General features: G+C 38.2%; 2 protein-coding genes across 10 annotated transcripts in view; one reads left to right on the top strand and one right to left on the bottom strand.

The window, feature by feature from the left end:
* Window positions 1-9,839, top strand: part of LOC148726119 (uncharacterized) — a 17,109-nt gene extending 7,270 nt beyond the window's left edge. Inside the window, exons 2-5 of one of the 2 annotated variants that reach the window (XM_088726666.1) lie at window positions 8,476-8,941; window positions 9,055-9,162; window positions 9,283-9,529; window positions 9,676-9,839. In XM_088726666.1, coding sequence (XP_088582792.1) covers window positions 8,792-8,941; window positions 9,055-9,162; window positions 9,283-9,529; window positions 9,676-9,839 — 669 coding nt within the window. In that variant the 5' untranslated portion in view covers window positions 8,476-8,791. The remainder of the gene's footprint in view (window positions 1-8,475; window positions 8,942-9,054; window positions 9,163-9,282; window positions 9,530-9,675) is intronic. The other variant, XM_088726668.1, reaches the window with a different exon arrangement.
* LOC148726120 (DNA polymerase alpha catalytic subunit-like) overlaps window positions 1-15,000 on the bottom strand; it is a 121,773-nt gene that overhangs the window by 4,917 nt on the left and 101,856 nt on the right. For 5 of the 8 annotated variants that reach the window (XM_088726613.1, XM_088726615.1, XM_088726614.1 and 2 more), the window contains 3 exons: window positions 11,009-11,063; window positions 10,483-10,629; window positions 9,898-10,058 (listed from right to left, as the gene is read on the bottom strand). In XM_088726613.1, the coding sequence (XP_088582739.1) occupies window positions 9,898-10,058; window positions 10,483-10,629; window positions 11,009-11,063 (363 nt within the window). Of the gene's footprint in view, window positions 1-1,710; window positions 2,062-4,257; window positions 4,405-8,331; window positions 8,387-9,897; window positions 10,059-10,482; window positions 10,630-11,008; window positions 11,064-15,000 lie in introns of those variants that run through there. The other 3 variants (XM_088726618.1, XM_088726617.1, XM_088726616.1) reach the window with 3 other exon arrangements.

The following is a 15,000-nucleotide window of genomic DNA, read 5'->3' on the forward strand; positions in this document are numbered from 1 at the left end:
ACACTACGTCAGTTACTAACCAACGTTAAAGACAAAGACGAACCGCGGAACAGACAGGGAACGATTTATAAGATCAATTGTTCCGACTGCCAAGCCTCCTACATCGGTGAGACTGGCAGAAACCTCACAACAAGACTGACTGAACACAGACGGGCGACGAGGAAAGGTGATGTCAGCAATCACATTGCTGAATACCATCGACTTGCCAACCACAACATTGACTGGGACTCAGCGCAATGCCTAGCCTACAGCACTGACTATTTTCAACGACTGACTCTGGAAAGCTGGTTTACTAACTTAGAACAGACTCCCCTAAACAGATGTCAACAACTACCCGCTCCATATAAACGACTCATTCACGACATAAACATCACAAACGACCGAAAAAGAACGACCTAACTTTACCGACAGATCGAAACAGACCAATCACGACCGGCTTACGTCACTTGAGTCTTACAGCCAATAACATCACGGCAAAACCAACCGATCATTTCATACGAACTGGAATAAGAACATTCTACTGACAACAATCATTCACTTAACTCTGATGATGACTTCCGCACAGGTTGTCGAAACGTCAGTCACTACCACCGACAACAGTCCTTCTCAGGAGTGCACTCACCCGGACGATCAGACTACACCTTCACATTTCGACTATTGTCCGAGCAGTCAACAAAAGGAAGTAAAAAACAATGGGAATTAGAAAGTGCCGTACACGCTCGTCACCTCGTTCTCCAATATGACATTTTAGGACTTTAGTAATTCCAGAACTTAAAAATGGTATAGGCTACAGTGACAATCTTGAGATGTTTGTTGATTCCTCTTTCGTGGAATCAACAAACATCTCAGCAGGTTTCAGAGCATGACGTGGCACCAAGATGGTTAAAGATTACATGTGTCACCAAGATGGTTAAAGATTACATGTGTCACGGTGGGCGCTTTCCATTTGACCAAAATTTTCGAGATTTCCGGTCAGAAATCGAATGGAACGGGAAAAGTTCCGCGATTAGTTTTCAAAAATTTAGGAATACGTTTTTAGTGTACCCTCTTATATACGGTCGGACGCGTTCCATTCGGCCAGCGAAAATACCGACATTTTGAACCTGTGATTTTTGTTGAATGCAAAGCGACCCTTGTCACCTAAAACCTGTCAATAAAACACCTTCATGTCAACAATATTTTATCATAAAGGTAAAACAGACATGACTTTGCAAACAAAGGAGTGTCAATTTTCGAATCCCGACAAATCCAAAAGCGCGCCATCCTAGATATAAGCTGATCGGTTTTGCACCTTTTTCAACTCCAAATCGCGAAATTCGATTCTAAGAAGGCACAATTGAAAGAATGTAATTATTTCGCGTCGATACAGCCCATAGAAGGGCTCTAACGAGCGAATTGCTAATGGTAAGTTTACCCCACTAGAGTAAACTTTACCCGGCGGGAAACTGAAACAAACCAAGCACTCTGATTGGTCAATTCGGGTAAAAATTACCCTCATCTGGTAATGTTTTGAGTGCATATTGTTTTTGATAAGGGCACAATGTTTTAGACATGTGTTAAGGTTAACTGCTGCATTCTTTTGCTTTCCTTTCTTTACTTACACTTTTCATGCTTAGTGGTACATCCATATCTATCTCAGCGTGCCAACTAGATGCCAAAAAAATCTGGAGAGGAAGTTAATGATTCTCTTCTTCATCACCAAAAACAGAATTATAAAAAAATAATAGTATATTTAATCATTCAATTTTGTTGATCAATTGCTATTAATAATGAAAAATAACTTGCAGTTATTTGAATTTGAGATAGTGTTTATATCTAAATCGTTTAAATTGGCATGTTACTACCATCATCAATGCCATCATCGTCATCATCACTAATTTCTGGCTCAAAAGACAGGCGAGAAACTTTGGGTGATGACGAAGGGGAACAAGATGGAGACACATCCAGCACTGGGTCTATGTTTCGTCCAGGCGACAGTGCCCTTTCTATTCTGACACCGGCCCCCTTAATTGGTGCCCCTGCATCAAATATAGTGTCCTTGCCTTTGCCAATTAGCTGGTTCTGTGGAACACAAGCAAAATATAAATTCAAATAGCTGAAATATTTGCATGTTGGTATATATACGGCATAAAAGAGGAATAAACATGGAAAGAATCCATAAATTTCTTGCAACAAGAATGAAAAAAAAGCAGTCCATTTAACCAACAAGAAATTAAAAAATATTTATGCTGGGCCACCTTTTGCCCAAAATTATTGACCAAAATTATTGACCAATTTTTAAAGAGGGAAATCATCTCCCTTAGCAAACATGAATATCAAAAGATAGTTACTTTGATTTTGTTCACTAAGTAACTGATCACACATAATTTAAAAAGCAAATGTTAATCCTTATATCAACAAACAAAATTATGTATTTGTTATTATTTTAATTCAGAAGTACCTTTTAATAGAAGTAATGACTTGACGGTTGTTAACACAGGTCTTTTCATAGAAGCGACCAAGGAATGAAAAGTTTGAAGAGATTATGGTAATACCATTTGGATTTCCAAAAAAATTTTTTAAAAATTTTAAAAAATTACTGGTAGGGAATTCATTTGCTAACAATTCAAATTCAGCAACTTTACTTAAATAAGGTTAATTTTAACATTTAATTTAATGTTTAGAGTTTACCATAAAACTACAATGAAACTAAGATGAGCTTTTTTTTTCCCAATCCTTCATGAATTTTCATTTATTGACTTCAGGTATAGATTACTGAGGAGCAGTTATTTCAATTTAATTAAACTTATCTGCATAGTGGTCAAAATTCAGTCTCCTTGCAACTTTAAAATTGTAGCTTCAAGGAGAATTAAAATGAGTTTTTTTGTAGTTTTAAAACTTCATCAAATGCCTAAGGATTCAATTTATGTCTGTGGATATTACTACAATAATTTACAAAGGTACCGTAGTTTAGAGTGGGTTTTAGTATAAACAGTTTAAAGATTAATTTTAATTTTGTCAGAAAACAAAGCATAAAAACAGTAAAAAGAGGTTTTATTGATCTCTTGGGTTAGGGTTAACAGATCAGATTACATGGAAAAGTCAACTGAAAAAAATATTAACCAAGATTAAATAAAAAGGTAGAAAGTGAGGTGACATACACCATTGGATTAAATATATTCACAAGCTGAAACTACAAAATTCTACATAAGATACAATGAAATATATGAAGTTCATATATTTTGAACTGCGGTATTTGATACGTATGATGCACTATCCTCGCAGTAGATAGCGCTATTTAAGCAATAGCGAAAATAAGACCTGAAAAAAAATCAGGCCTGTACGGGATTCGAACCACTGACCTCTGCGATACTAGTGCAGCGCTCTACCAATTGAGCTAACAAGCCATACAGGCCTGATATATACATACCATACCCGTGCAGGCCTGATTTTTTTCAGGTCTGATTTTCGCTATTGCTTAAATAGCGCTATCTACTGCGAGGATCGTGCATCATACGTATCAAATACCGCAGTTCCGAATATATGAACTTCATATATTTCATTGTATCTTATTTATCACTTTCACGGGTTTATTGCGAATCAACTTAACGGCCTGCTCCCAGTTGGCTTGTTAGCTCAATCGTTAGAGCGCTGCACTAGTATCGCAGAGGTCAATGGTTCGAATCCCGTACAGGCCTGATTTTTTTCAGGTCTGATTTTCGCTATTGCTTAAATAGCGCTATCTACTGCAAGGATCGTGCATCATACGTACAATTCTACATCATTTTAAAATTCTTTTTTTATAAATCTTTCTAATGAATCTTTTTACAATTTATTACCATAATTTACTAATCTTTTAAAACTGACATTCCTGAGTTTTACCAACAAAGTATTTTGCTGCTCAATCATTTAGTTATTATAAAAATTAAAGAAGGCACAGACAAACACTCAAAAATAAGAGAATCTGTGGTCTTGTCAGACTGAATTTTATGGGATCAGTGACCTGTCCTTGGCACTGTTCTCCTTTTTGCGTGATAACGGGTAAACTTTACTGCTTGTTATACCTCATATTAACCCCTGAAATTGCTCAGCATTTTTGAAATTCAGCAGGTAAAAGGATTGCTCTACAAGTTGAAGGTTTCTTTTAACAGTCATGCTGAAAATAAGGGACATAACTGCTTAAGAGCAATAGAAAGTTTAATCACTTTTAGAGGCGCCGTTATTGTTCTCTTCCTCTTGAAAAATGTTTGTTTTAGAGAAAGACTTCACCAAGCTTACCAATCGACCATCCCTTCCAAACATGTCAATAAAGCTACCTATAAAGTCGCGCGACTTTTCTTCCCACTTTTGAAGCACCTCCTGGGACTTGTCTGTAAGCTTTCCTTTGATTTCATCCATTTTTTGCCTGACCTGAACTTCTTTTTCCTACAGGTAAAGTACAAGATCTTATTAAGTAATTGTCTTCTCTGGGTACTATACATTTTTTTTGTCAATTACGAGGCTGCAAATAACGAACAAGCAGTCGCCGGTCACGTTGTCCGGTCAAACATGCTTTTGCTCGGACACTACCTTTTTTTGGCCGGACAAATTTTAATAGTCGAAATTCTCGCAATAGTGAACCAAGATTGCACAGTAATCACAACTAAAAAAAAACTGAATCCAATTCGGTCTGGCAAGAAAAATTACAAGTTAATTTTACTACTCTTGTTTTCAGTACAACTCAGAGCCCTATTTTTAAAGTTACAGTTGTGAATTTTTGTTAGAGTTTAAGAGTGGTCAGATTCTCCAGGTTTTGAGCCGTTTGCTCGCTTTTTGCACTTTGCAACAAATGCTACTTGGAGTATTCTCGATGCAGCAAGATTATTCTTCGTGAGGGCGCTTTCCTATCATTCAATCAGTCAAACAATCAATCACTTTATTTAAGAGTAAATTATGGTATCTAGCCAAAGGTAAAACCCTCTACTGACTGGAAACACTTAAATAAAGTAGATAAAATAACGGAAGACATGATGATTTGCGGTCGCGACAGGACTTGATGACATCGTGGAAATTTGCGACTGCTGGGAATGTCTCGACCACTAATTTGTCTACTTTCATAATCTTTTTTTTTTCTTTCAGAAACATGACTGTTGTACCTTGTGATTATCGAACAGTCAAAAATTAAAATTTTTTTGAACGAGTCGGTAGATGACCGGACAAGATGTCCGGCCACCCAAGGCTTTGTCCGGACAGTACCCAATTTTGACCGGACATTGTTCATTGACCGGCCGTTATTTGCAGCCCTGCAATTATGAAAGAGAATTTAGTGTTTCATCACAATACCTCCCTTTACCTGATACAGTTGGCTTTTCTCACAACCCGTTTGTAAGACAATGTATAGATATTGCAGAGAGAAGTTACATGTTTATCTTTTAAGGTAAAGAGTTGAGAGTTAACTGATCACAGAACACCCAAAACTTATAAATTTTTCAGGTTTTTTGAAGTGAGGCTTATCACAGTAGGGGAGATGGGGAATATTAAAAACTCTTTTATGGAATGCAGGCCAGTACTTTTCCTCTGGTCATCAAAAAAGCTGACCCTTTAACTTCCATAAGTGATGAACATGTATCTTCTCCTTATCATTTCCATACATTATCCAGCAAACAGGTAATGAGAGTAATCAAAGTCAGCAGGTAGAAGTTGTTATCCTGATCTAACATCAGATTCTCACAACTAATTTATAAGGAAATGTGTAGCAGCTAGAGAGGAGAGTTAACAGTAAGATCTTGGCAGTCTAAGGGTTAATGAGTACTTTGTGCTACCTTGCAACATGAATAACAATACTAGAGTTTTGTTCCAGGACAGGGGGGGAGAAGCCAAGGAAGGCTTTTCAGAAAGGGAGGCCTGGTTACAAAGTGAGAAAACTCTCAACTGAGGCTGACCACCCATTTTATAGCATACTGACACCACTTAAATTTTCAGGCTTAGCCTACAAAGAAATGGATGTTTCTTGTTGAAAAAAGTCACTCCCAGATCAATTTAAATTTTATTTTCAATTTCAAGAAAATGTGAAATTATAGTGTGATCGTCAGGGTGAGTGTAGTCGTGAGAAGGACTGTTGTCAGTGGTGGTGACTGACGTTTCGACAACCTGTGTGGAAGTCATCATCAGAGTCAAGTGAATAGTGGTTGTCAGTAGAATGTTCTTAGTCCAGTTTGTGTAAAATGATTGGTCAGTTTTGCCGTGATGTTAGTGGCTGCAAGACTCAAGTGGCGTAAGTCGGTCGTGATTGGTCTGTTTCAATCTGTAAGTATAGTTAGGTCATTCTGTTAGGTTTGTTTGTAATGTTAATGTCGTGAATGAGTCATTTGTATAGAGCCAGTAGTAGTTAACACCTGTTTAGGGGAATCTGTTCTAAGTTGGGAAACGAGCTTTCCAGAGTCAGTCGATGAAAGTACTTAGTGCTGTAGGTTAGGCATTGCGCAGAGTCCCAGTCAATATTGTGGTTTGTAAGTCGATGATGTTCAGCAATGTGATTGTTAACATCACCTTTCCTCGTCGCCTGTCTGTGTTCAGTTAGTCTTGTTGCGAGGTTTCTGCTACTCTCTCTGATGTAGGAGGCTTGGCAATTGGAGCAATTGATCTTAAATCGCTCCCTGTCTGTTCCTTGGTTTGTCCTTGTCTTTAATGTTGGTTAGTAACTGATGTAGAGTGCTGATGGATTTGTGGGCAACGCGGATATTGAAGGCTTATAAGATGTGCGAGATGTTCTCAGACATGCCTTTTATGCATGGTATGGTTGCTGTAGTCGTAGGAGTTGCGGTGTCGTTTGTTTTGGTAGTAGTAGTAGGTCGGTGAGTGTTTCATCAGATGAAGTCATCATCGTAGTTCTTTGAAGAAACACAGTAAAGGTATTTGTTTTTTATCGGATAAGCTGTCTGTTGAGTCGCATACTAGTTGCGCGCGTCGTGTTAGATCTCTGATAGTTGTGGCTTTGTGTGATGTAGGATGACTCACCTAGTAATCTGTTAGTGTGAGTCAGTTTCCTGTAAACTGTTGTCTGTAGTGAGTTGTTGTCACAGCTTACCAGACAGTCTAGAAAAGGAAGTTTGCCATTTTCTTAGACTTCTCTGGTAAACTGTATGCCCCTGTTTTGTCCGTTAAGGTGTTGGTGGAATGTGTTGATTTCATTTTGTCGTATGGCAGTGAATATATCCTTAACGTAGCATAACCAAAGCACTATCGTTTGTGGGCAAGTCAAAAAGGCATGTTTCTTAATGTTATCCATTACAATCTCTACTACTGACAACAGAAACTGGAGACCTCATAGCTGTGCCGGGTAACTGTTTGTAGTGTTTAGCGTTGTACTGAAAGTAAGTTGACATTAGGCAAAGGTTCAGTAACTTGAAGTACACAATATCGTCTGTTGGTAGCAGTAGTGGGTCGGTGGATTGTCGGATTGTAAACAGCCTTTTGACATCAAATGACACTAGTTTGAGTAGTCGTCAATTTTCCTTACAAATTGAAGAAAGTTTCAAGATGACAAGTGATGAGAAAAGAGAACAATATCAATTGAAAGATTCTTAGTTGATCCAATACGAAAGTCTCCAAACTTATATCATAAGAATTGTATGATGGACACCCTCGATAGGGCTAACCTCTGGTGTCTCCCTTTCTTTCAAATTACTTATTTTGTGATTTGATTGGATAAAGTATTATTATTATTACTATTATTAGTAAGAGATAGTTTACTGAATTTTTCGATCATATATCGTCAATTTATTTGCTGTTCTACTGAATGAAGCTGAAGCAAAATAATGAAGACATAAGATGAATTCTGCTACTCTGAAGGACAGTTGTTAATACCGAAGAGATTCAAGACTTTTGTCTCAGCTAGAGACTTTTTAAACTTGGTTTAATATTTATACCTTAATTTGTCTTAATTTTGTTTGTTATCCTGTATTTTTGCTGATTTTGTGAAATAAAATTTACATAAATTATTAGTAAAGAGAATTATTTAGGAGATCTTGAGAGTGAAAGGGTAAAAAAAAAAAAAGAATGGTTTGCCTAAGTCTAAGAGCCTAACATATTTCCTTGTAAGTAAATTACCAGAAATTGGTTTTAGCTAATAATAACAATCCACACCTGATTAGTTTGAATATTCTCATTACCTGTTTGCTGGATGATGTATGGATATTATAAGGAGAAGTTACATATTAATCACTTCTGGGTGTTTCAAGGTTAGTTATCTAACTCTCTCTTGTTCTGACTTCCTTGTTTTCTCTCTTGTGAACATACAGCGTAACAGGTTTTTACATCCAAAATGAACTAATTTAAAACATAGTTAACTATGTTTAAAAGTAGACACTTCACCTGATGTAAATTTTTGCAGATTCAATCCAGACTTTTCCATATAAGTAGACAGTACCTAAGAGAATGACTAAATTGTGACTAACTAAAAACAGCTTGGAGTACACTAGATGAAATTGAACCCTTTGCTTTCTGTTTACCTGGCAGTTTATACAGCTGTTTCCACCAAGGTTGTCCAGAGAAAGCGTGAAAGCGTACGCGACAATGCCGAAAGGTAGTCTGGGAAACATCCAATAAATCTCACTAAAAGCTCAGAACAATGCCTCGACCGTACAGCGAAGACTTGAGATGGCGGGCAATATGGATGAAAGAGTGTTTATGATACAGCGTTGACGAGGTAGCGGCTACTTTGTACATGTCGCCGAAAACCATTCTTCGCTACGTATCAAAATGCTTAAATTCTGGTGAAGTCAAAGCAGAGAGTTTGGGACGACCGTGAAATAGTTTTCTTCTGCATCCGCACATGGAGTTTGTAATAATGGAAGCGGTACTTGACCACCCGGAAAAAACCCTCTCAGAAATTGCACAGAATATCTACGAACAGACAGGGTTACAACGTGCTCTTTCGGGCATACTGCTGTATTTGAAACGGAACCGTTTTAGCCGAAAAAGGGTTTGTCAAATATTTCTTGTCAGTGTTGCTTTTGATTTTTCCTTGCTTATGTAAATTTAAGAAAAAAACATGTTTGATTATTATTATTATTGTCATAATCACGCATTTTAAAGCTGACAACAATTGCCCCTCAAAGATCTGAAGCAGACAGAGTACTTTTTAGGTCTGATGTTTGTCTCCTGGATCCCGAGATGTTGATGTTCTTGGATGAAAGCGGATTTGTATGTGTTTGTTTGTTGTCTAACACAACATTTCGTTCTCTGTTTTGCTATTATTTAGCCCTGATCGCATAGTGGTCTCACTTCGTTTTTGTTTTGTTTTTTCTATTTTAATTTTATCAGCACAAAAGACTTAAACGTACAAATGGTTATAGCCCGATAGGTAAAAGAGCCGAGGTGAAACGTATGGCGCAGAACTGGGGACCGCGCATGACCGCCATTCCTATTATTTGTACAGAAGGTATGATTGATATTGACCTTTATCGGGGGAATGTCAATGGAGCAACATTTGAAGGCTTTGTGGATGAAAAGCTATGCCCCAACTTGCTTCCATTTGATGGAATCAACCCACGATCAGTGGTCATAATGGGTACGTGAGAATCTTTGGCAACATTAAGATTTTGATTGAACTGTAAAATAACTGTTTACACCCTTATCCAAATTCTCTGTTAAAAACATCACTATAAATAGCCCACCCCCATAAATTAATTTCTTCCCTTCTTATTTGTCTTTTAGATAATGCGGCTATTCACCACACGCAAATAGCGATTGACGCAATTAATGCAACGGGAGCGATTGTTCTTTTTCTTCCGCCCTACATTCCTGATTTCATGCCGTGTGAGGAACTTTTTGCACAAGTAAAGAGCTGGATCAGGGAAAACGATGTAGCCTGGCAATAATGCATGGATCCAGAACTTATGGTTGAAGAAGCGTTTCTTCAAGTCACCGATGAAGAAATCAAAAACTATATTCGACAAGCACAGTATTTTGAATGACTTTTTTTTTTTTACAACAGATACATTGCTGGATGGTTGGGTGTGTTTGACCGAACCTCTCGCCTTCCCAGTAAAAAATGGGACGTCCGGAGGGTTGTCTTCGTCGTCGTGGGTTCCGTTTACCTGAAACAAAACACAACACTAATAGCTGCATTTTAATTCCCACGCAAATGAGCTCCAAGTGTTATGAGCAGCAGTCAATAAATTGAGGTTAGCTTCAAAAGTCGTAAAATAGTAGTTACAGTAGGTATCAAGCAATGTTTTCAGGAAAATCAGAGATAACTGATACGGAGGGAAAGATGTGTAATTACTTTTTATCATATCATATTTGCTTCCCGATTGTCAAACGCTTTGTTTCACCGCACGATAATGCGTGCGTTACTCCACGTGCAGCTCGTGCTATTTGTATGCGTTCGTCCAAAATTTATATGAATAGCTGTCACATTTCTTCAACTCCTACTTTAAATTTAATATTTCAAAAACGTTACAAAATTAAATGGTGTATTCTAATTGGAAGTGATCCGCGGAAAATTTAAATTTTCCTCACCATCATTCGTGCCCAGCATCGTAAATTGAATTCTAGAAGCTTCTGTTTTTTTTCGCAGTCTCAATAAGCAAGCGTCATCGCTTCTCTCTCTTTTTTCGTCACCATCTTCTTCGCTTTCACTCCGCGCAATATTGCAGTTGGGTTTAGCTAATATTACAAAATGATAATGACAGTAAAAAAAAAAAAAAAGAAAACCCTGAATGTTTAGCTTCAAGTGCGGCAAAAGACAGGTATTCATAGTTCCACCTTCCATTGCGCTGAAATCTCGTGAACTTGAGGATAAAACAGTGATACAACCCATAATGCCTTTAGGTTTGTCGCGTAAGCTTTAACACTTTTATTGGACAACCTTTCTCGAAACAGCTGTATCTATCTTCATAAACATCAAACCAGTAAAACTTGATTCAAAATGAGATAAAGTACATGTCTGATTTTGTAAGAGTATGGGGGTAAATCATGGCAGAATGCAACTCCTCCATAGTGGAAGTTTGTTAAAAATTAGTGTTCTTCTAGATTTTGCACTTACCGTCAACTTCCTGAAGTGGGAGAGAAAAGGAATCAGCACTGACATCTGACAGAACCTAGAGTTAAAACAAAAATAAATAATCAAATCTAGTGAAGCAATGGAACAAACTTTTTTGGGCTCTACAGCCTGATAAAGCTGTTGGGAGAACATAAGGAAAGCTCTACTCGTGTTCTCCAAACATCCCAAGTAGATTAATCAAACAGCCCAGAAAATGTGTACTATTGCTTAATGACATCTCAAGTGGATTAATCAAAGAGCCCAGAAAATGTGTTCTAGTGCTTAATGACATCTCAAGTGGATTAATTAAAGAGCCCAGAAAATGTGTTCTAGTGCTTAATGACATCTCAAGCGGATTAATCAAAGAGCCCAGAAAATGTGTGCTATTGCTTAATGACATCTCAAGTGGATTAATTAAAGAGCCCAGAAAATGTGTTCTATTGCTTAATGACATCTCAAGCGGATTAATCAAAGAGCCCAGAAAATGTGTTCTATTGCTTAATGACATCTCAAGCGGATTAATCAAAGAGCCCAGAAAATGTGTTCTATTGCTTAATGACATCTCAAGTGGATTAATCAAAGAGCCCAGAAAATGTGTTCTATTGCTTAATGACAACTCAAGTGGATTAATCAAAGAGCCCAGAAAATGTGTTCTATTGCTTAATGACATCTCAAGTGGATTAATTAAAGAGCCCAGAAAATGTGTTCTATTGCTTAATGACATCTCAAGTGGATTAATTAAAGAGCCCAGAAAATGTGTTCTATTGCTTTAATGACATAACTAGTTACCACAGCTTCTAAAAACCTAATAAAGCATCCCCTTAGAAATTGAATTGACCAATCAGCCAATGCACAGAGTGTTTATTATGTTATAATTTCTAATCATACCGGTAATCCTTAATCAAAACCAAAAATTTAACAAAATTTTTTAACATGATAGGTTATCACTACTCCAATTTGAGCACTATAGGACAGCGCACGAGGAACCAACTAGAATAAAAATTTTGCAAAACATTTTGTTACAAAATGTAGTAAAATGGGTTCTTATTTATTACCTGTTGATTTGATTCTTCATTCGCTAGAATTGTCTCCCACGCAGTCACCAAAAACTTCTGTTGTTCTGAAAATACAAAAATGATGTTTAAAAAATTACCAAGTAAATATAGATTCCAAGCATCAGGAGAAAGCGTAATAATTATTTTTTATTAGCCATGTGATTTTCATTGGGAAGGCACATTTTCAAATCACTTTACATATTTTTGTGAGAGAGAGCACATTTTCTGTCCGTCTACTTTTCACTTGTTTCAACCTACAATCAAAAGAGCAATGAATTCTTTTTAAAAGTATAAACCTTAGCAGTGTTCTCCTTCTCAGATTGTGACATGTAAAATGCACACCCTGCAGTACCTATTATCACTGTTGAAAAGCACTAGGAATTCCTAAAAGTTCAACAGTGAGAAAAGGATTTGCCCTGCCAGTTTGGAGGTTTATTATATCTACATGTAACATGCTTAAAATAAAGGAGAACAACACCGCATTGGATGATGGGTAAATATAGAGGTTGATTAACCCTTTAACTCCCGCAAGTGATTAACCTGTAACTTCTCCCTATAATATCCATACATGATCCAGCAAACAGGTAATGAGAATACTCAAACTTATCAAGTAGAAGTTGTCTTGATTGAACACCCAATTCTCCTAACCAATTTATAAAGAAATCTGTAGCAGCTAGAGGGGAGAATTCATAATCAGATCTTGGGAGTTAAAGGGTAAAGTTTATGGTAACTAAAGAGCTTAAACATTAAACTCTGTACAAAGCCCCTAGAAAGTCTCATTAATTCCTAGGGATCCAGAGGAAAGGCAGCATTAGAGTTCGCTGCTAAAGAAAGGTCTCAAGAAAGCCTCATTGATGGAAACCAAATTGCCTGAACTATTGTTCTCTGTCATCTGGCGTTAGTGACTTCTCTGCACAGTAAGCAGTTCTTTTGTTCAAAAATCAACAACATTTATCATGAAGACCAATAGAAGCCTTTATATACAAGTCATAATATTCTGTGCAGTAAATGGCTTGAATCCGGGGGTAACATATGAAGGTGTAGTCTGATCGTCCGGGTGAGTGTAGTCCGGAGAAGGACTGTTGTCCGTGGTAGTGATTGACGTTTCAACAACCTGTGCGGAAGTCATCATCAGAGTCAAGTGAATGATTGTTGTCAGTAGATTGTTCTTATTCCAGTTCGTGTAAAATGATCAGTTGGTTTTGCCGTGATGTTATTGACTGTAAGACTCAAGTGACGTAAGTCGGTCGTGATTGGTCTGTTTGGATCTGTCGGTAAAGTTAGGTCGTTCTTTTTCGGTCGTTTGTGATGTTTATGTCGTGAATGAGTCGTTTGTATGGAGCGGGTAGTTGTTGACATCTGTTTAGGGGAGTCTGTTCTAAGTTAGTAAACCAGCTTTCCAGAGTCAGTCGTTGAAAATAGTCAGTGCTGTAGGTTAGGCATTGCGCAGAGTCCCAGTCAATGTTGTGGTTGGTAAGTTGATGGTGTTCAGCAATGTGATTGCTGACATCACCTTTCCTCGTCGCCCGTCTGTGTTCGGTCAGTCTTGTTGTGAGGTTTCTGCCAGTCTCACCGATGTAGGAGGCTTGGCAGTCGGAAAAATTGATCTTATAAATCGTTCCCTGTCTGTTCCTCGGTTCGTCTTTGTCTTTAACGTTGGTTAGTAACTGACGTAGTGTGGTGATGGGTTTGTGGGGGACGCGGATATTGAAGGGTAGTAAGATGCGCGAGATGTTTTCAGACATGCCTTTTATGTACGGTATGGTTGCTGTAGTGGTAGGGGTTGCGGTGTCGTTTGTTTCGGTAGTGGTAGTGGGTCGGTGAGTGTTTCGTCGGATGAAGTCGTTGTTGTAGTTGTTCTTCGAAAAAACACGGTGAAGGTATTTGTTCTCGTCGGATAAGCTGTCTGTCGAGTCGCATACTAGTTCTGCGCGTCGTGTTAGAGTTCTGATAGTCGTGGTTTTGTGTGATGTAGGGTTGTAGGATGACTGGTCTAGTAATCTGTCGGTGTGTGTCGGTTTCCTGTAAACTGTCGTCCGTAATGAGTTGTCGTTGTGGCTTACCAGGCAGTCTAGAAAAGGAAGTTTGCCATTTTCTTCAACTTCTCTGGTAAACTGTATGTCAGTGTTTTGTTCGTTAAGGTGGTGGTGGAATGCGTCGATTTCGTCCTGTCCAACGGCGGTTAATGTGTCATCAACGTAACGTAACCAAAGCGGTATCGTTTGTCGGCAAGTCGAAAGGGTGCGTTCCTCGATGTCCTGCATCACAATTTCTGCTATAACAACAGAAACTGGAGACCCCATGGCAGTGCCGTGTAACTGTTTGTAGTGTTTACCATTGTACTGAAAGTAAGTAGACGTTAGGCAAATGTTTAGCAAGTCCATGATGTCGTCTGTCGGTAGCGGTAGTGGGTCGGTAGCGGTAGTGGGTCGGTAGATTGTCGGATTGCAGTCTCAGTACATTGTTATGCCAATTGAAGTGGAATACTCGTGAACACTGATTTCACTTCAAATGACAATAGTTTGTAGTCGTCAGGTATCTGAACAGTCTTGGTAGCGTTAATGAAGTCTTCAGTGGATTGCAATTTTCCCGATGCGACCTATTGTTTCTTTCTGTGGCTCTCCCAAATACCAACTATCCAAGTACCTGACGACAATACTACAACCGCTAACCAACAAATCCAGACATAAACTACAATCCACTGAACGCTACTTTTATACGTCATGCTGAAGTTGAGCTGTGGCGCCGTATGAGACAGTAAGCTCATGCAGTCATTTTTGAAATTCTAACTAAGAGGAGAAATTCATTTTTTAATCGAAGTCTTCCTTGGCGTTGCCGTCCTGACTCCCTAATATAAAAGTGAGAACGAGACACTTACAGAAGCTTGGGAAGAACGCTTCTCTTCAGTCGTCCAAGGCGAGACTAATGGGGAATCTATAG

This window comes from Stylophora pistillata, chromosome 7, assembly GCF_964205215.1.
Source record: "Stylophora pistillata chromosome 7, jaStyPist1.2, whole genome shotgun sequence".
In the NCBI taxonomy this organism is placed as follows: Eukaryota; Metazoa; Cnidaria; class Anthozoa; order Scleractinia; family Pocilloporidae; genus Stylophora; species Stylophora pistillata.